At 32.7% G+C, this 22,480-nt stretch overlaps 1 protein-coding gene across 2 annotated transcripts; it reads left to right on the top strand.

Annotated features, from left to right (window-relative positions):
• Positions 1–822: 822 nt before the first annotated feature.
• Positions 823–21,190, top strand: LOC143072982 (uncharacterized). Of its 2 annotated transcripts, none has more exons than XM_076248185.1 (8): positions 823–1,210; positions 4,914–5,001; positions 11,520–11,674; positions 14,037–14,142; positions 16,425–16,570; positions 18,143–18,284; positions 19,199–19,335; positions 20,971–21,190. In XM_076248185.1, the coding sequence occupies exons 1-8, from the start codon at positions 1,165–1,167 to the stop codon at positions 21,039–21,041; spliced, it is 891 nt and encodes a 296-aa protein (XP_076104300.1). In that variant the 5' UTR covers positions 823–1,164; the 3' UTR covers positions 21,042–21,190. The 2 variants fall into 2 exon arrangements, with proteins under 2 accessions (XP_076104300.1, XP_076104299.1); XM_076248184.1 differs by lacking the exon at positions 20,971–21,190 and adding an exon at positions 19,907–19,998.
• The last annotated feature ends 1,290 nt before the right edge of the window (positions 21,191–22,480 follow it).

Genomic DNA, 22,480 nt, shown 5'->3' with positions numbered 1-22,480 from the left:
AGCACATACCGCATAGTCAGCTATAAAAGGCCCCGATAAGACAATGTAAAGCAATTCAAATAATAAGTCCACACGTAAAACTTAAATTAACGCCGCGTTCAAGATAGGGACACAAAGCTTCCCTGTTAGTGAATTATTTGTTGTCACTGCTTCAAAAATAATTTTATTTTCTAATAACAATATGTATTCATTAAATGAACACTAAGGGAACAGTTTTCTATTATAACAAAATATAAGACATAAGAAGAAATAAGTAAGAAAAAGCACCCTAATACCCTGAGTATGGCTTGCTTTCTCTACTTATATCCATGGTTGATGCTTATGTCAAGGCAATTTTCTCATAAAATGTGTGGTTGAAACAAAGTTCACTCAGAATATTTCATTTTTGAAATTCTATCCAATGATGTGCGCTCAAGGCCTAACTTTCCATAATAGTTAAAATGCAAAATTACCTTTGTTTCAAAAATATACTTGGCATGGGTAAAGGTTACTCCTGTCCAGTACAATGAAAAAAATTCACATAATATTCCATTGCATATAAGAAAAAAGCAATCACTGGAGTTTTCATCTCTTTTTTTCCAAGCTTTAGTTACCACGTCACCTCAAGTTTCAAATATATTCTATAGAAACACCTAAGAAAAAATAGTGCTTTGAAACACTCAATATATATATATATACTTATGACTCATAAATTGTTCACTGCAGTAAAACGTCTTAGTAATTTCCTAGAAGTGTTAAATTCAAGGAAGTATTCATTGTCGACCCTTTGTTCTCAGCCGGATGTGACGTACTATGTTTTGATGGTATTGCACTTAACATGCGTAATGAGGAAGAAATAACAAACCGCAGAAGGTTAGATTGACATTTTAAATAAATTGATTGAGTTAATAATGGAATAATAACACATAGGAGAGGACGACATAACGCACAAATTAGAGACTTTTAAAACAATTTCGTATATACTCAGATGAGAAGATCAAAAGATATTTAAATTCATTTGTCTTGAACTATTCAGCATGAACTCATGGTTGGAACAGATTTTGAAAGATTGAACAATAGTCTATAACTAGAAATACAAATAACTTTTATCGAATTTAATCTCGGCGACTGAAGTTTGGAGAAAGCCCGACGAATAATAAAGAGGAAACAGCTAGTTAATTCATCATGAGATGGAAAGCTGTTTTTGCAATTATCTGGTTTTTTTTTGCAGGTAACGTATTTTTTTTAAGATGAATATATATGATATCTTACTAAAAAAACTTTAACATGTGTTAATACCTTTTTTACCACATTATAATTACGAGAATTTTTAAATTTTAGGAATTTTACAAGGTTAATATCAATTGCATTGAACAATCGTCAAATCGCACGTGGTTCAAGTGAACACAGGTATATAAGAATATTTCATTTCCAGTTGAAAGGCAATAAAAATAGCTTCTATCATATTACATACAACAATATAGTATTAGATTTTATTCATATTTGTGACAATATACATTAATTGCATTGAGTCAATCGGCAATAGCTCATTGTTCATCTGTACACAGGTATATAAGAATCTTTTATTTCAAATTAAAGGGCCCTATGAATAGGCTCTATTATAATTTTAAATGAAGGCCGTACGGTGACCTATAGTTGTTAATGTCTGTGTCATTTTGGTCTTTTGTGGATAGTTGTCTCATTGGCAATCATACCACATCTTCTTTTTTATATATCTATTATAACTTGATTTATTTCACTTGACTGTGCGGGATTTAACCAGCTTAACATAGACCAGTCCATCTAAAGATATGTTTTTGGAAAACACTTACAAATGAAGTGTTCAGTTACAGTCATTCACCCGGTAAAAAAAAATATAAACACTATATGTGTATTCGCAAGTCAAATAGTGAGACACAGCCGTTGGTTTCATTGTAAAACGGAGTTTAAAACATGTAATAATTGCCACAGTTTGGAAATTTGTGGATATGATAGTATAATAACTATAGTGGCGGTTGTTGAAAAAATTCATATAATGGTTTACTTTTTTAAATTGTTATTTGGATGGAGAGTTGTCTCATTGGCACTCACACCACATCTTCTTATATCTATATACTCATTCCAGTACTGAAAATAATTTAATGAACGAGAGCCCATGTGACTAATCATCAGCCTAGAAAAGTGTTGCGTTTGTCGGAGCAACTATTATTCATATGGCTGTACCAGAGAACCGCAGATAATATTTTCCTTCAGAGAATAATTATTTATTGTAAATAGAACTTCGAGGTATATATCTTGCATTTATATTTTATATACAAAGACCTAAAATGGTTGACGTATACTTTTTGGGACTTGGATGGAGAGTTGTCTCATTTGCACTAATACCACATATTCTTATATCTAAAGATAATACATTTGTAAATCCTTGAACACAATTATCAGCTTTTTTTTATTCTTAATACTTGATATTAAAGACTATGTCTTTAGTTTAATGTGTGGTCATATATGCATGTAAAAAGGGAGAATCCTATAGATTATGAGGTCTTGCTCTAAGGTCAATATCATACTTCTATTACTGAAAACAGATTGTATAAGACAATAGTACTGTCTAACTCTATATTAAACAAAATCAGACCTTTTATCGACAGCAAAAAGTAACCACAATACAATTAGGTCATTGGAAGTTTGCAGGATTTAAGATGTGAGCGTTGGGTATGTTAATTTGCTCACCTAAGGATTCAAAATAACATAAACGGTACCATTGTTTTGCACCAGGTGCGCATTTCGACAATAAATGCCTGTTCAGTGATTCTCGAGGACAAAATATTTGAAAATCAAAAGCTATTTAAAAAGGTGAAGAGCTATAATCCAAAAAGGTACAAAAAGTTTAGCCAAAGAAAATTATCATAATTACATATCATACCCTCTCTCTCTCTTAGAAAACAGACTCTTTAAACAACAATCATTAGCAATACATTATCTGCACAAATACTTATATGGCTAAAACTATCAGTTGACTCTTTTTAGGAGATATTGACCTTAATAGATGTTTTTTTTTTTCAACTTGCATGTGTTTTGGTATAAACATGAAAACACTAATCGTTCATGGACATAACCTTTAAACCAGATGAATTATTACCATTACATGAATACTTTTGACTTGCTCTTGTCCCTTGTATTAATCGATCAGACAAATATATTTTCTTGGCTGTGAATCCTGTCCTACATCACGTTAAAGTTTTGATCAATGTAGTTTCCCATGAAGTTTTAGTCAACTTGAAACATTAAGACACATGTTCATTATGAGGTAAACTTTTAAATTGTATGCTAAATGAGGATTTTTACACTGTTCACTAAATATTGAAATGTGATAGATGAAGCCTGTACAAGTTTTATCTTTTGGTAAAGGTAGTTTACAAAGAATTAGCTGCCGTATGAATTTGAAACTTAGTTATCATTTTTTTATTATGAGGAGAACTTTATTTTGACTTCAAACCGGATCATGCAAGCTTCACAGAAAGATAATACACTGTTTGAAGCTGTGAACCTGTTATTGCGCTATAGTTTGAGGAATGTTCTCACATTTTACACATTTGTAAGCTATAATTGACAAGATAAATAGTGAATTGTCACCTTTACATCATTGGAGCGACAACGTATTCCTTGTACATATATTGAACAGAAATTAAGATCCCAATTATTGAAGTGTATTGATAGTAAAGTTTAACTTTTCACTTAAGACGCCAAATGTCTCTTTGAACATAAAAATAGACGAAAAAAGGGTTAGTAATTACTGTATTTACATGGGGATTACGGAGCTGTTTGGATCAAAAAAATAATCTGGAGTGATTTAGAAATTCCAGAGAGCCAAATAAAAGCAATAGAAGTATACCTCTGTTCAATAGTCATAAATCGAGTTAAATGAAACAAATGAAGGTCACCAACCAAAACTGATGGAAACACATCAACTATAAAAGAAAAAAACAAGAACAAAAGAAACACTGAACTTATACAAAAACAAACGCTAACATACATAGAAACAGAATATGAGAAAACAACTGCCATATTTTTGACCTGTTATATGACATTTTAAGAAAAAAATGTTGGGCTGAACCTACAATAAGGCTTGCCAAAAATTCCAATAAAATCAGGTATAACAGTTGAAGAGTATGCAATAAGAATGAAATGCTCATTCAAAGCAAAATTTGAGGTTTATATGTTTAGTAAGGCTTCTCTTTTATTTAGCTTTGATTCAGATTTGTTCAAATCTGTTATTGTGCAGGAGTCAGACAACCGAATAATATCTATGGTAAAAATGTCGTTCTTGTTGTAAGGTTGACAGAATAAGCATGTTGCAATTTTTAATAAAATCAAAAAGGGGCCATTCTACAAAAAAATATCATTATAATATCTGGCTTAAAATATTACAATGGACTCATCAGACTTGACTCAAATAAGTAAAGAAGACCAAATAAAGAACGAATTTGAAGAGTATTGAGGACCTTAAATTCATAAGTGATTTTACAAAATACAGCTAAAGGAATCCTTTCTTTGTGTGTAAAATCCTAAGTATTGCCTAAAAAATAAATATTTGACGTTAGCGATTACTAAATGCTTTCTAAGTTGTTAAACTCTGTACATCTGTTTGTCTGCCTGTCCATCTTATTATATGTTTGTTGCACTTTTCTTTGCAATGTACTTCAAAACAGAGCTGTATTAAATCAGTTTAAACGATTTCATGTGATCGTAAATACTTAACTTACGACATCGTGTAGTTAATTATGTTGATATCTTTTGGCATAAGAGCAAGTTTACGTTGGAGCGATGAATTAGGTAAGAATGATAATGCAGTAGAGGCACCTTTTGGATTTTAAAATAGATCTAAATGTGTGTACTTATTAAAAATTTGTGTCCCGTTTTTTTTCTATTTACAGCTGTAAACGGAAGATGTGACAGAAATGTAATATCAGCATGTTATACTAGTTTTTTGGGTAGTGATGAAAATATGCAGGCACAATGTGCGTAAGTATCTGTCATCAATTATAAACTCCGAAATTTGTATTTTTTACTTCTGCAAAAAACAAGTCACTAAGAATTATATGCCATGGTATGTTAAAGCTCAGATGTAAAGGTGATTGTTTAAGCACTTTGTAAACACGAAAACTTGTTCAATGGTCTTACAAAAAAGTTAGCTGTGTCATAGATAAGGGTCAATATGGGCTTTTGCTGTCAAATGTCGTTCGTCTTCTGTAGTCGTCTGTTAAATATTACAAATAGTATGGATATATGTAATGCCTCTATTTATTGACTTACAACAGCTGTCAGAATACTTATGATTTAATTAGTAGACGACCATTCAATATGTAGTTTAAACAGGAGAGAATTTAATAAATATACAATAGTGGTAACTAAAATACATCAAATTCCGTAAAACAGACAGCCATCCGTTTACAATTCAGAAAAAATATGAAATACATTAATTTTGGTTCGTGTAATCATCCTGCCACTTCATTATTGGAAACAATCAAAGCATTGACTAAAAAATAACGAAAAAAGACAAAATAAACACTGTAAAGTTCTATTCTTATATTACTTGGTTATCAGTGTGTTATTGGAATACACACTGCTAAATATAGTTGTTTACATTTTTGTTCTTTAATCTTTGGATAACAGTTGTTTCATTCTTATTCTATCGTGTCTTCTTTTGCGATCATCTGTTCCAAAGGTTTAGTGTGAGCTTTTGCTATCCGTTGCCGCCCGTCGTCTATCTTCCGTTATATTTTACGAAGATCATATCGTCTGAAATCTCGTTTGAACATACGAGCCCAAATTTCATGAAACTTCGTTACAGTTATCTTTTGGTTTTAAAGTTTTAAAAATGTGGCTGATGACCCTGCTTGCTAACCTACATACTCGCCATGTCTAGAAATAAAACATAGGATGTAATGCAAGTTTTGTCTATTATATTAATAACAGTAAAGATATTGAAAATCTGACGTTGGCGAACATGTTCTTAATGATGAGGTCTACGTAATGTATGTAACATCAAAACAGTCAGACGAAGTCTTGTAGGAGTTATTGCGCCTAAATAAAAAGTTTGTGTCATTTTCTCACAGGAGATTAAGATTTAACATATAGCACTGTTGATTTTAAGTCCAGTGCTCAAGATGTTAAGTCCTGCGCTAGAGGTGCAATTCGGGAGCTGTAAAAAAAAAGTACAGTACTGAAGATATAAAGCGCTGGCACTGGAGATTTTATCTTATGGCTTGACTTGTGCTTTAAAACCATGATATGTTTACATAGCATATATTAAATATGTTTAGAGTCTTTTAATATGACGGGACATTGTTCAACGCATTCCTTTAAGCTTGGATTTATTTTATGTTGGCAACTATGGTCAAAATGGCTAAAATTATCAGTGGGAACTTTAAAAAAGTCATTGTCCTCAAAAGATTATTTTCATTATTATTTTGTGTTGCATTTTATCACAGAAGTTAAAGTACACAGAAGGATCTTTAATAAAAAAAAAAGAAGAAAAAAATGAGACCAACAAATAAGTGAAGTGACCAAAGTTCGTTAGTCAACTCTTTTCAGAAGTAATGATGTTTATTTAAATAATTTAAACGTTTTTATCTAACAACTTGAAGACAATAGATAAACTCATATTTATAAAAAGAATGATCAGTTAAACATGAAATACTAATAAATCCGTAAATCCAAAAAGCATTATTTGCGATCTCAAGTGATCTTTTGCATATACAGTATGTTCAACTCAGAGGAGATTGGAATGCTGTTTCTTTATTATCTTTAAGACTTAAAATAAACAGAAACTTGGTTTCTAATAATAATGTTTATCGGTTTACTGATAATACAGGTTTCATAAAAGTTATAATTCCGCATTTATTCTCGCGTCCCCACTTTTATCTTTGCATTCTGAACTTTGACCGTATTGTGACGTCACTTCCAAATTTTCTAACGTTTGAACGGGAAGGTTGTTCAATTTGCTTTGTAAAATCCGGTTCTATCCTCAACACAGATGAAACCTCAGATAAGAAATAGGCAACCGCCTAATAGTTTACGATCTGGGGCAGAGAAAAAGGCTACGTTAGTAATGTGCATTCTGATCCAGAAAGACCCATGGCTCCTCGTGGAAATCAGAACATTATTGCGTCGGGTAGTCATTCAACCCAAGTTATGGTAAATGCAAGCGGAGACGAGATTATTTCCCCTAACCAAAACCTTAGTGACCGTGCGGAGTTAAACCCTGTGTCTGTGACAGTAGCCATTCCTGGACCGTTGTCTTCGAGAGTTCCGATGTCGAGTACAGAGTCTCTTCGATCAGACTCACACGATGTCGCCACAACAATCATCCACAGAAGAGCAGCCGATAATGGTTCTAGCATAGTTTCCCAAGTCGGGATGGTCCCATCGATTCAGGATAGTCATGGTATGTATACACATCCAGGGGACCAAAATGCACCCCCCCTTTTATCATAGTAGGAGGTCCCAGTCGCTAATTACAGACTCGCATTTGGCCAGTAATGAAATTTCCCTAGTTAATCACATTCCGGAAACCATTCCTAGCATATTTGATCCGATTGGGCCCATGTTCCATTAAAGATAAAGGAAACAATTTTGCGGGGTGAGTTTATTCATTTAGGTTATTGCTAAATTCTGCTGCAGATTTGGGCTCTGATTCTACTTTAGATGGTGATTTTGTTTTGAAAGGAGGTCCCCTGACTGTGGTTAATTAGAAACCAGATTCTTTAAACAATATAGAAATTTGGACTTCGGCCTTTATGATCTATATGGCAATTCTAGTAGAAAAATGGCCTATGAAAGCCCAAGAGTATTTGAAATATATGAAAAGCATTCAATTAGCGTCATCTAGGGGTACGAATAATGGTTGGGCCGTGTATGATGATCAGTACCGACTAAAAAAAGAGCGCTTTCCATCATCTTCCTGGGGTGTCATTGATCAGGAATTGTGGGTTTTGTGCGTGGTGACTGGGAATGTCAGTCAGTCATCGTCTGTAGTCATGAGCAATAATTCTCATTCTTCCTCGAACTATCAATCTCGTCAGGTTTCGGATATCGATCCTGGTAGAAATCAAGGGAGGTCTCCTCATAACCAGAGTAATTTTCGCGGATACAGTGGAGCCGGTTTTCAATCTCGCCAAAAATTTCGGAATTTCAACCAAGGCTGTTGTACGTTTGGAAGAAACTGCAAATTTGATCAAAAATGCTCAAAATGTAACGGGCAACACCTAGTTACAAGTTGTAGAACTTTAAAATGTTAAACGGTGTGACTTGTAAGATTTATATAAATTAGGAAATTCCCCTATCAATGTTTGTGAAGTCGAAAAATGTTTTTTGGATTATCTGGAAATAACTGCTGCCACTGAATTGATTCAGGGATTACGTTTTGGCTTTAAACTGATGTACGCTTGGCCTAGATTTTCTTTTACTTGTAAAAATTCTAAAAGTGTTTTAAAGAATATAGAGACCACTAGAAAGAAGTTGAATAAAGAAATTGAGCTCGGACGTATTGCAGGTCCATCTTCACATCCACCTTTTCCTACATTTCGCTGTTCCCCCCTTGCTCTCATTCCTAAAACAACTGAAGGAGAATTTCGCTTAGTGTTGAATCTTTCATCCCCTACTGGTAATTCTGTTAATGATTTTATTGATCGAGAATTTTGTTCTGTGCGTTATGCAAGTATTGATGATGCGGTCGAGATGATTAAAAAATTAGGAAAACACAAGTTTTATTGGCTAAAGCCGACGTAAAGTTCGCCTTCAGATTGTTGAGAATTTGGCCAGGTGATTTCGATCAGTTGGGTTTTGAATTTGATTATGAGTTTTATTATGACCGTAATTTGCCTCTCGGGGCAGGTTTCAGTTGTTCCTTATTCGAACAAATTTCCACGGCTTTAAATTGGTATACGGCAAAGTGCAGCCATTCTAAGAATATTCTGCATTATTTAGATGATTTTTTGTTCGCCGGAGAAGCAGACACGAACCAGTGTTCCAATTTATTGAAAACATTTACTAATGTATACCAAAAATGGGGGGTCCCTTTAGCACAAGATAAAACAGTTTTACCAGTTGAAATTTTAACATTTTTGGGCATAGAATTTGATACTATCGCCATGGAGCTCCGGCTGCCGAAAGTTAAGTTAATCGAAATAAAACAACGGATTACTGTTATACTTGGTTGTAAAAAAGTAAAGTTGCGTGAACTTCTGTCTCTTATTGTGTTATTGAACTTTTCGTGTCAGGTCGTTGTTCCAGGCAGGGCATTTCTACCGTCGGTTAATTGATGCAACTTGCAACGTAAAGGACGCTTGGCATAGATGAGATGAAAGATGATTTGCAAATTTGGTTATCCTTTTTAAATGAGTATAACGGTGTTTCTGTCATGCTAGACTTGCTTTGGACATCAAATGAGACAATCAGGCTATACACTGATAGCGCCGGAGGTTCAAATAGGGGGTTCGGGATTTATTTTGATGGCAAATGGTCGCAAGCTTGTTGACCTCGAGAGTGGAGTCAGAAAGGTATTTTGAGGGACATCACGTTTTGAATTTTTTTCCAGTCGTCGTTGCTATTCAATTGTGGGTGCGATTTTTAGAGAATAAAAGTTATTGTTTAATATTGACAATCAGTCAGTTGTAACAATTTTGAATAAAAAGTCATCTAAATCTGCTAGAGTAATGATTTTAGTAAGGAAACTCGTATTTATTTCCCTCAAACATAATATTTTGATAAAGGCTCAGCACATTTCGGGTAGCCGGAATGTAATTGCTGACGCTTTGTCTCGTTGTCATTGGCAGCTCTTCAGACAGTTAGCACCACAAGCAGACAAGGAACCTACTCCAATGCCAAGCCTACTATGGAAATTCTAGACGTGGAAGTTGAAAAATTGGTACATTTTTCGATGGCGAAAAATACATGGAAAACTTACAAGACAGCATTAGAGTCGTTAGCAAAGTTTAGCAAATAATAAGACTTAAATGTATCATGGCCTATGCAAATTGATGTGTTAGCTCGTTTTTTAGCTTACTTATCGTATTCTGGTTTAACATCATCTACAATCAATACATACTTATCCGGGATTAGCCATAAACATAAATTATTAGGTGTAACTGACACTACGAGTACTTCATAGTTTCTAAAATGTTAGAGGGAGCTCGAAGGAAGAATCCCAAATTATCAGATATTCGCGCTCCTGTTACTGTAGAAATTTTGCACAAAATTATACGATCACTCCCATCCGTTTGCTCTTCTCGTTATGAATCTTGTCTGTTCGCTTCTGCATTTATTCTTGCATTTTTTGCTTTATTAAGAATAGGTGAGCTCACGGCCGATACGAGTACAGATATCGGAGCCCACACAATTTTCATTAATGATCTGTCATTGAAATTTTCAAATAGTAAATATTAATTGCATTTGAAGATTTACAGTTCGAAAGCTGACCAGAGAGGTATTTCAACGACTTTGGTAATTCCTCAAAGGGAGGCAGATCTTTGTCCTGTGAGCATGTTGCGTGACTTTTTGGGAATACGATATCCGGCTACTGACAAACCCTTGTATTTACATTTCAATGGGTCTCCATTAACTCGGTTTCAGTTTGTCTCTATACTAAAGAAAACCGTTTCGTTGGGGATGAGAGTGTTTAGACATTCTCATTTGGCGGGAACTGGCAAGATGACAGGGGGGTCATGACCCTATAATTCTACGTTAGACCATATGTTAAAATATTCTCCTGTGGTACCACAGGGAAGTTGTGTTTTTTATAAACGGTTTTCTCTTGTTTACCAGAGCGGCCGGTTCATCACTGTTACCAGTTTTGAATTTTATCCTCCGAGTACCGAGGAAGCGTTATTCAAGTTATGGCCTAGCGTCAGTGTGGGGTCGTGCTCCTCGTTCACTCTAATTTTCCTTAGAGGAACTTTTGTTACTTCTGTTACCTACTTGCCAATATAAAAAATACCGGCGGTTTGTATCGTCTTGCCAGACCTCGTTTACTGTTTTTTCCCTGCGGCCGATTTTATTCCACTTAAGATTTCTTAAATTATTTAGTTTTTACGATGTTGCGGAATGATCGCCTATGAGACAACTCAATTGTACAAATCAACGTTGGTATTAGCATCTAAAGGTAACCGTACAACCTTCAACAATGAGCAAAATATTTACCATATGCGGCCGGTTTTATTCCACACATTATTTCTTGAATTATATTAATCTTTAATTAAATGCTTTGCAAGATACATTTGGTCCTACATATGTTTAATTCAACACTTATTCATATCGCATTGCATCAAAGTTATTTGCTGACTACATAATGCGAGTGATATAGGCTGTTTGATACCTTTAGTAGTTTAACTTCACACCACCGTTTTTAAGTAGGATTCTTCCAAAATAAATGCCTGTTCAACCATGCTACAGAATAATTGGTACAACTGCTATATAATAAGCAGTTTCTTTTTGTGAAATTTTATAAACTTTTTATTTTCATCTTAAACTTTTATTTATAGAGCATACGAGAAAATCAAGACATGCATAGCACCACATAAAGATGCTTGCGCTGGGGATCCAACACTGGCCACCATAGTAACTTTAGAACGGAAGTGTGGAAGTGGTGGTTTGGGTGGTGATGTTGTTGGTGGTAACCCACCAAACATTCAAAATGGTAATTACTCAGTACTATTGTCGTTAAATCCATACATATTTGATCTTTTAATTATTGATTTATCATCTTATGTGTAGTCATAACTGTCTCATCTATATGATGTTGAAAAGGCAGGCTAGGGTGTGCTGCTTCCTGTTAAAGTGGCATATGTGGCATCGACAGTGTATTATTCAAAGGAGAACGACAAGTGGCATGTCAATATATTTGGTATGCAGTTGTATTAGCATTGGCATAACTCAATTTCATGGAGATTATTTTCCCCACTCCATCAGTTATGGTCTATTGACTTTGAATCGTTTAATTATGTAAGTTTAAAGTAAACTCATCAAAGATACCAGGACTAAATTTATATATACGCCAGACGCGCGTTTCGTCTACAAAAGACTCACCAGTGACGCTCGAATCCAAAAAAGTTAAAAATGCCAAATATAGTACGAAGTTGAAGAGCATTGAGATCCAAAATTCCTAAAAGTGTTGTCAAATACAGCTAAGATAATCTATGCATGAGGTAGAAAAGCCTTAGTATTTCAAAAAATTCAAAATTTTGTAAACATTTAATTTATAAATATAACAATATCAATGATAATTCATGTCAGCACAAAAAGTGCTGACTGCTGGGCTTGTGATACCCTCGGGGAAATAAATCTCCACCAGCAATGCGTATCAGTTTTGTTATAATAATTGCGAAAGCTGGCTAAAGTATACATCGACTGTGAATTATCAAGTAGGACTTACATGTATGTTTATGTAATTGTATGGATCTGTCGATACATGGCTTGCTGGTTCACTATTGTTTATAGGTAAAACCGTGGTATTAATGGGTGTTTCAGAAGGAGTAACATTACTAGCCTGAAAAACGGAAGTATTAATTGACGGGTAAATGTTTACTTGTTGATTTGAGTTGAATGAGTTTTACTAATTTGACTGAATTTTATTCTAAATCAAACACGTTCTTAGTTTTGCTTAATTTCATCCACCACAACTTCGTCCGAGTTTATTTCCACAATTTTATTATTTTCTTATTTTAAAATGCCATTTCTGTAGCCAAGAACCTAAAATAGCTCTGACTTTCTCAATTGCTTTATAGAAACTATCACAACTGTCTAAAATTCTCTCGAGGTCTTGTTATTGTCCCTTTCGGTCCGGAACTAATGACTTAAAGCTCTATATTCATCGTGGTCATGGCAACATAATATCATAAAGTGATTGATAAAAAAAAAATTCGCCTTGACCATTTGATAGATGTTTTTATAAGCAATAGTAACTCATTTTACGACGATTACAAATGTAAATCATTGAAATCATTGGAATCTTAATAGTCCTTTTTGAAAATATATCATATACAATTGGTCTTCATCTTTGTACTTCATAAATATTTTGATCTGAGCGTCACTAATGAATCTTATGTAGACGAAATGCGCGTCTGGTGTAATAAATTATAATCCTGGTACCTTTGATAACTATCTGCTGGCAGTGAAAATCAAAAACTGTTGTGAATCTCTCCTGTCATTGTAGCTTTTTGAAAGTGAGAAAATCAATGTCGGATTGTATTGCCGGAACAATAACTTTTCTAATAAATTAATAAATCTAATATATAACAACAGTTGACTTTTACAAACCTTCAGGATGTTTGTTCCTCTTGTTTTTTTGAATTTTTGCCAGGTATTTTGAATCCTATGGTTTCATCCATGAAGTGCCCTGAAAAATATAATGCCGCTTACCCTTATTTTTGTCATATTTTGTTATATATGTAGTTTAAAAGCCATATTTGAAAATCCTATAAATCCTTATTATTTTTTCATATTATTTGACAAAAAAGGGGTGTTATTTGTTTTCTAATTTCCCTCCATATTTTCACTGGCTTAGATCTCATAAAAAGCAGGCTCCTGACTTGGGACATGCACATACATACAGAATGCGGGGTTAAACATGTTTGGGGGATCCCAACTCTCCCCCTAACCTGGGAAAGTTTGGAAAGTAGTGGTATTACTATTGGCATTTCTCGTTTAGAGTTTAGATGTTCAACGAATTTTATTTTCTTATATCGGCTTGTATGTAGACTTTTGTAAAACCACGAAATTAATATCAGCGAAAATACCATGTTTCCTTAGTTATAAAATCTGTATCAGTCTTATTCTGTACAAAGCAGCGTATATAAATGACTTTAAATGTTAATCTTACAAATTTAACTAGGCATGTAATAGTTCCCACAAGATGTTAATTCCCAATGAAAATATTGAGATTTGCTTTTACTGCCTTTGAAAAATAGCTTTAATGAGTTAATTCAAATTCAAAATAACTTTCATACATAATTGAAACATTTAAACTTTTAAATTAAATTAATATGTTTATTTTTTTTTAGAATGTGCTATTTCTAAATTGATGACATGTATTCAGATGATTCAAAATTTGGTAACAGAGAATTTCGAAGGATTTCCTTCTGCTCAGCTCATTAATACAGTTTGTCCGTAAGTATATATTTTTTGCACAATTTCTTCTGAAAATTGTCTTCTGGAATGAAACTAACAAAAAGGTTTCAGTTTATTATTATTACCATTAAAAAATAGGATTTGAAGATTTTTAGTATATGTTAATCATGTTAATGATTCAGTAACCCAGCAACATAATAAAGTAAATTCAAACAAAAAACAATTTTTTTTCTGTGAAATGTATGATTATGGACAAAAAAGGTGTACGTATATTTGCACCTACAAAAGTCGACTGCTTAGTGACATATTTTTCTTAAATTTAAAAGTTTACAAATGTATACATCAAAGCTACATAGTAAAACATAATTAAAAACACGTATTTTAGATGCAAAAAATCATAATTTAAGCATATACTTCAAACTGTTAATCCCCTTCGAAACAAATGTAAACAATTCAAATATACCAACTTGGCCATTTCTACCTTCTCAAATAACGAGCTCCTTTGCAATTTTAAATTTGATCAGTACAGGACCTACAGAAACGCCATTACTATTATAATGCATAACAAAAATAATTAATGCCTAGTATGAATAAAAATCAAAACATAATTCAATTTCACTATCACAAAACTTCATGAATTATCTATCCACTTTTACGTCAAGTCAAAACATGACATCAAACGAATAAAAACTTTCAAGTAAAAGTTTTTCCCGTTACCTATACGCAGGAAATTTGTATAATATCGCATCTAAATGGAGTTTTGAGGAAAGTGAACTTCGTTTTCTATTTTATTGCATTATTTGCACATTTACGGATTTCAGCAAGTTAACACGATGTCTCATTCCTCAGTAAGACCTGACAATTGCCGTTTTGAAAGTAAAAAGGAATCAACGATTAAAAAAATATTAGGGCTGCGAACAATCAGGATAAAACATTTTACAAAGGTTATGTTTTGGTAATTATTCATTCAAGACACAGATTGTTTTGAAATTTTGAGATTAATCTTACATATGATAAAATAGAAAAGCCAAATACACGGCACACTTACAATCGTCTTAATTGTTTTAGATTACCGTTTTGTTATACCGGCATCGAAATAATTTATAAGATCCATAGATTTATTGTAATTGTCATAATTTCTTGCCATATTAACTCTTCCACCAAATCTTTAGCTTTAATTGAGTGTTACTTATGTAGAAAACTTTTGGCAAAGGATTGCTTTCGCTAATATGTTTCGATTGATGAGGGGTTCAAACCCACGAGAAAAAACTGCTGTTACTATAGGGTAATGCTTGAATGACAAAGAAACAGTCTGGTCAATGTTCAATTCTTAAAGTCGTTTTAAAGTTGGTCAAAAGACTGAAAATGACCATTTTGCAGTGGGGATGGGTTCAAACCCAAGAGAAAATAACTGCTGTAACTATAGAGTAATGCTTGAATGACAAAGAAACAGTCTGGTCAATGTTCAACTCTCAAGGTCGTTTTAAAATCGGCCAAAAGACTGAAAATGACAATTTTTCAGTGGGGATGGGTTCAAACCCACGAGAAAATAACTTCTGTAACTATAGGGTAATACTTGAATGACCAAGAAAAACAGTCTGGTCAATGTTCACCTCTCAAGGTTGATATCTAAATGATACATTTATTGTTGTAACTTCAAATGAGAATACAGTAGTATGATTAACTAACATTAGTAGTCATGTACTGATATGCATGAAATTGTTCCATCAGTCAAATGTGTATTCAATGACCAACTTGAAATTTCTGGTCCTTTTTATAGCTGACTATGTGGTATGGGTTTGGTTCATTGTTGACGACCATACGGTGACCTATAGCTGTTAACTTCTGTGACATTCGGCCTATTGTGGAAAGTTCTCACATCGGCAATATTACCACATCCTCTTTTTTATATTTGTTAAGAAAAATAAATCTTGGTCCTTGAACAGACAGGTATCTTAATACAAGTTGTACTGGATAACGTTACTAGTATATTTTGCCAAAAGTAAAATTACAAAATACTGAACTCTGAGGAAAATTCAAAAAGGAAAGTCCCTAATCACAATTTATTCTATACACTGTTGAGTTTCAACTCAAATTTGCTAATGTCTTGAGTCTTTATAAACTCATATTTAAGGTGGACTGAAAATTACCTTTTGCAAAAAATAGAAGTATATATTTGTAAGGTATAATATGAAAGACAATCATTTCAGTTTATGCCATTCTTTTGGAAAAACTGATAAAAATGAAAATACTGTTTTACTCTGAATGTTATTTAATTACAAGGTAAAATGCAAGAAACATTTTATTTATCATTTATTTAGAAATTTCAAAAGTTTCAAGAATTGTGTATCTCCAATTGAAAGAGAATGTGGCGCTATTAGAACGGTTCAAGCACAGCAAATCATCAAAGGCATTCAGGAAGCTGTTAGTTTGACCGACTTGATGTGTGGCTCTGAATTTAAAGCAGGTAGATTTATAGAAGAGGGGCGAATGATACCAGATCTAGAGGGACAGTCAAACTCATTATGTCAAAAATCAACTGACAACGCCATGGCTAAAAATGAAAAAGACAAATAATAGTACACATGACTCAACATAGAAAACTAAATAGTTTATCTTAAATGAACTGATTTCTTTTAAATTGTATTCTGTAATTGTTTTATTTAATGCATAAACTTGTTATTTGTGGTATATAAACATATCGGAAGATGCTCTTTACACCAACATTGTTCACTTGTTCAAACTATTTGCACATAGGTTATAATTGAGGTATTTACTGTGATCCAAATAAAGGCAACAGTAGTATACCGCTGCTCGAAAGTCATAAATCGATTGAGAGAAAATCCGGTTTACAAGCTAAAACCGAGGAAAGACATCCAGTCGAAGAGGAAAAAAACGAAACAATAGAAACACTGTAGAAAACAAAAACAAACGACAATGCAACACACACAGAAACGAACTATAAAACGGAAGCAAAAACTATCCGTAAATGAATATTTAATATTTATAGTGGTCAAAAGGATTGAAAAATTATGCAAAATCAGAAGAACACTTTTTGATTATTATTAGGTGTTTTATGCATAGTTCTAAACAAAGACCTTCTGATTCTGTGAAATTATGAAGGACCCATGATTTTGATACAAAAAAAAAAGACAAAAATAAAAACAAATTCCTCTCAAAAGCCCTTTAGATATTTCTTATATAGTGACGCAAAGATAGTTACATTTTCCCTAATAATGAGATAGAGATAATAGATTCATTTTACATTTGTGATTGAGTCGAGTTTAATTTTGTCAATTGTATCTATTTTACTGCAGAAATCTATGCATTCCATTGAACTAGTCTAAGATATTGAGAAACAACATCATAGGGTAAAAATGGGGTTGATCTCGAGTGGCACATTATCACATTTAGTTTCTTTTCCACAACTGTCACCTATTTGTTGTTCGTGACAAATCTAAATTTAATGATATGTTTTTTTAAAAGATAAGACAAATGTTAATCTTATAATTTATTGTTTTGAGAGCAAACTCACATGTAAATCTGGTAATTTTGTTGGTTCTTTCTGTAGCATACACTTGACAAAAATTAATTGGGTAATATGTTGTTTTGGGAGACATGCCAACGTAACTTGGTAATATGTTGTTTTGGAAGAAATGAAAATTAAAAGCTATCTATGGATATCATGAAACACAGATTTTTCAAATGTTGCTGACATCAGTTAAATTTTCAAAGAAGTCATTTCAATTCATTAATCGAAAAAGTGATAACACAAATTCCAAAAAATACTGCACAGTATAGCAGACCAGATAAATAATCAACCCTCAACAAACACATTCATACTTACACGAAAAACATGGTCCAGAATTCTAAACCTTATACTAGTTAGTTAAAAAAATCAAAGTTATTTTATAAACTGAAAAGAAAACATTCTGCGTACAGAAAGGAAAAGAATGGTTACGATTTTCTCCTTTATATTAAACTGTTTTTTATAATGTATTGCAGACATTAAATTATCAAAACAAATTTTTGTGAACAGGTTTTCTGAAGCATGGTATGCAGTGCTTTGATAAAAAATCCTTCAAAAATGCAACTCAAAATCAATGTGCTAGCATGATGGCTCCACGACCAGAAACATCATCGTCATCTCCTTCTCCCGAATCCAAAGCTCGGGAATGTCGGTAAGTAAACAAAGTATCTGTGCGAAGCATTAAGATAATATTTGTCTCGCTTTCGACAAAAGTTGCAGAATACGAGACATTTCAAGCCAAAGTCAGCGGCACCGGTGTTGATTTAAAAACTTTATATGTCAGAAAGTAAGACTAGCTTGACCTTTTGAGGTATCACGAGTTTGTAAAAGTATGAATTATTTGAAGTACTCAGAATGTTCTAATTCAAGGCATAAATTACCTCAACCGTATTTGGCACAACTTTTTTGGAATTTTAGGTCCTAAATGTTATTCATCTTTATACTTCTTTGGCTTTCTAACTATTTTGGTCGAGAAAATGTTAAAACGCAAAAGCAAAACAGTAGCAATGTTTTTCCATGTTCAAAAGTGATTTTAATACAGCAAGAATTAGGTTCTATTGATTATAATTCAGAAACTATCATTTGGTCTATAACTGTTTGGAATTTTTATTAAACAACAAATTTCACATATTAAAGAAAATAAATATTAAAAAGTATTTCCTTTTCCTCTGGGCGATCCCTTTTTTTTGATTGATCGCAGACTTCAATGTGTCAATACCTTTATTTCGCTTATAATCAATAATGCTCTTGTATATATCGCTATTTTACGAAATTGATCTGATTGAATGATTATTTCGTTTCTGAGCGGAGTCGAGTGATATGACAAATTATCGCTAGAAACTAAGGGGGCACGTGGGGTTGCTAATGAAATTTACATGATATTGACAGTGTCTTTATAGGTAAAATAGCGAAACACACATTATCATTGGTCATCTCAACTCGATTGCTTTTCTCACTTTCACCTGACCGGCTCAATCGAGAACATCAATCTCGTTACGATGATCAACGATAATCTTAAATTATTGCAATATTGTCATTTATATTGTTGGTACATTATACTTTTAGGCGTACAACACAGATGTTTGAATGTTATGCCCAGCAGGTCGGGGCTGAGTGTGATAAGGAGGCAGTAGCGTTTGTTCAAGAAGTTAAAGGCAGATACATGAACTTGATAAAAGGACACCTTGGTTGTCAAGCAAGTGGTAATTACAATTTGTGTATTCTTGTCTTTAATGTTTGCTAATATGCCTGGTCTATATCTAATTTTGTGCTTATTTGTGACATATCTGTATGTGTGTTTAATGATTAAGATTATTACAAAATGTTGACTGCTGTATTTTTGACCTATTAAGTCTGTTTGTTTTGTTCAGGCATCGTTGTCAATATAAAGGAGTTTGATACGACTTTCATACACGTGAAAGGTTTAGCTAGCTATAAAACCAGGTTTCGATCCTCCATTTCCTACATTAAAAGATGCCATTCGTTTGATGTGTTTGAGCTTTTGATTTTTCCATTTGACTAGGGACTTTCCGGTTTTCAATTTTTCTCAGTTCAGTATGTTTGATTTTACTTTTTTCATATGATTCATTTTTACCATGCATATATAGATACCCTACAAGTTATCCCCAAATATATTAAGTTTTAACATCTCATTTCCCTTACAAAAAAAGTTCCAAATGAAGATATAAGCTGAAATATTATTCCACTGGAGTGTTATTCAAGAATTTCTTTCTAAACGTAATAAAGAGTAAATGAGTTTTTCAACTTGAACAGATGATATAGCAAGGACATTTTACAGATTTTCAGAGGCACGTCCAATATGTGTTACAAAACATAATCGATCAATTTAACAGCTTTCTAAATATTAAACCTTAAGTTTAACCTACCCTTCCGGAGCACCTGAGATCACCCCTAGTTTTTGGTGTGGTTAGTGTTGCTTATTCTTTAGTTTTCTATGTTGTGTCATGTATAATATTATTTGTCTGTTTGTCTTTTTTCATTTTTAGCCATGGCGTTGTCAGTTTATTTTCGATTTATGAGTTTGACTGTCCCTTTGGTATATGTCGTCCCTCTTTTAATAGAAACCAGGTATATCATGAATTATATCACCTCTCTAAATGTCAATTTTATAACTTATGTTTACAAGCTTTTGGTAAAGTACTACGTTCGGAAGTCAAGAATACTTAAACAAACCCTGATTTTCTTGAAATAGGTAAGCTTTTTTATGCAAACTCATGGATAAGTAAACTTTTGCTCCAACTGGTCTAATTATATTTCACTTTCACCAACAATTGCATTTCTACAAACTTGATTGTTATTTAAGTAAACAATGATATCAAAAGAACTTCTTTTTTTGGGGGAGGGGGGTAGGAAAGGGTTGTTTTAATTATTTTCTAACTTGAAGTGGTAACTTGGCGGGCTGATACCTAACGTGGACAAAAAAGTGTAACTATATGATGACGTTACCTCACAGTGTAGCCTTTAATAACGTCATCGCGACGTATGAAAGCGCAAACAATAAAAAAATATATGGTACAATGCAAGTAATGCTGTTTCAAGAGGATGATGTGATAAAATTATTTTTGAAATATGTTATTATATCATCATATATGAGATTGGTTTATGACCTTTTTAGAAAAAAAGACCAGTTTTCAATAATGCTGATAATATGTAGCCATCAATAGGAACAACGTTTTTTTCTGTGTGTATTTCAAATATTTGCTTACTTATACACATGACTAAAATTAATTTCGTTCATATAGCCTTTATTATTATAAATCACAAGTAATGGTGTTAGTTTATTTGAGTCTTTGATCGATTTTATTTGTATCTTATAGGTAGTGTCAGACTAGTAACGAAGCCATCAGTATTCATAGTTTTTCTGTTGGCAGCTTTCTTCATGTACTAGACGATGGTTGGAACCATAAACAACATGAAACAGAAAGTTATACTGAGTTACCACTAGATTGCCAGTAAAATGGACATTAATGACAGGAACAAACAAAACGATGTGTTGTTTTTTTAAAGAATTGTGAATTGAATATGCTTCTAGCTTAAGAACATTAACTGTTTCGATCTTAAACATCATTGGCTTTCACATTTTCAGCTTTGAACGTTCCTGATGAAGGTGAATTTAGAAAAGTTCTTAGGACGAACGAACTCTATAACGTGTTCGTTTAGTTTTCTAAGAAGGTGTGACAAATACAAGATGAAATATTAAGAGAAATGTAATTAGAAATGAAGATTGATAAATGCCATTGTAACCAAGGTTTTCTAATCGATAAATTTAAATATCAACAAAACGTCATTATAAGTAATTCAAAGTTTGTAGCCAGCTTATTTTTTTTTATTTTTGCATGTTACAAAATATATGGTATAAAAAGATTCATAGTCTAATGAACATTTTTCATAGACTTTAGTATTTTTTAAAGATAATGTAAATTTAATTAATTAAAAAAATTAATTTAAAAAATTAATGTTATGCATTTTAAATAAAAATTTTGTGACCATGAATTGTCAAAAAACGTTTTCATCTATTATTCTGTTTGTTTTTCAGAATTTTCTAACTTGGATGTGTGTTTGTATATATAATTATATAGTAATCACTTCATTGCTTTAATGACACAGAATTGTAAAACTTGTTTTATGTGGCCTATGAAGGTATGAAAACTTGTCTGAATGGATTCCTTTATTTCCAGCTTTTAATACAACTGCCAATTTTAGATTTGCTAAAATTGGGCAAAAACATGCTGCTTTCAATTTAAAAAGTATGAATTTGAGTATGATATAAAGGTATTTAACTTTCTTTTAATGCAAAATAATATTTGATATATAAACGTTTTTTGCATAATAAAGGATCAAATTAATTAAGATTCAAAAATTAAGAATTACGCACATAATGCGTTCTTTCAAACTGTTAATATTTATTGACAATAAAGGCCTAACAACCCCTGTGATTTTGATTAAGACAGGTAATATTCAAAATGTCATTAAAAAAGGGGCGAACGATACCAGAGAGACAGTCAAACTCATAGATCGAAAATAAACTGACAACGCCATGGCTAAAAATGAAAAAGACAAACAGACAAATGATAGACAGTATACATGATACAACATAGAAAACTAAAGATTAAGCAACACGAACACCACCGAAAACTGTCAACGGTCATATGACTTAATTGACTTCTTTTTAAGATAGTTTTAAACTGCTGGTGATGAAATTTTTGTTTTCTATTTTCAGTCTTTCAATGATATTCTATAGTTCATTAAGAAACTTTAAATGATCTTCGGAATTTGATGTCTAAATCTTTTTACCAAAAACACGGAAATGACGTGTATGCATTCAAT

The sequence above is a fragment of the Mytilus galloprovincialis genome, chromosome 4, assembly GCF_965363235.1.
Source record: "Mytilus galloprovincialis chromosome 4, xbMytGall1.hap1.1, whole genome shotgun sequence".
NCBI classification, from domain to species: domain Eukaryota; kingdom Metazoa; phylum Mollusca; class Bivalvia; order Mytilida; family Mytilidae; genus Mytilus; species Mytilus galloprovincialis.
The sequence above is the reverse complement of the archived record's forward strand: the minus strand, read 5'-3'. Positions and strand labels throughout refer to the sequence as shown.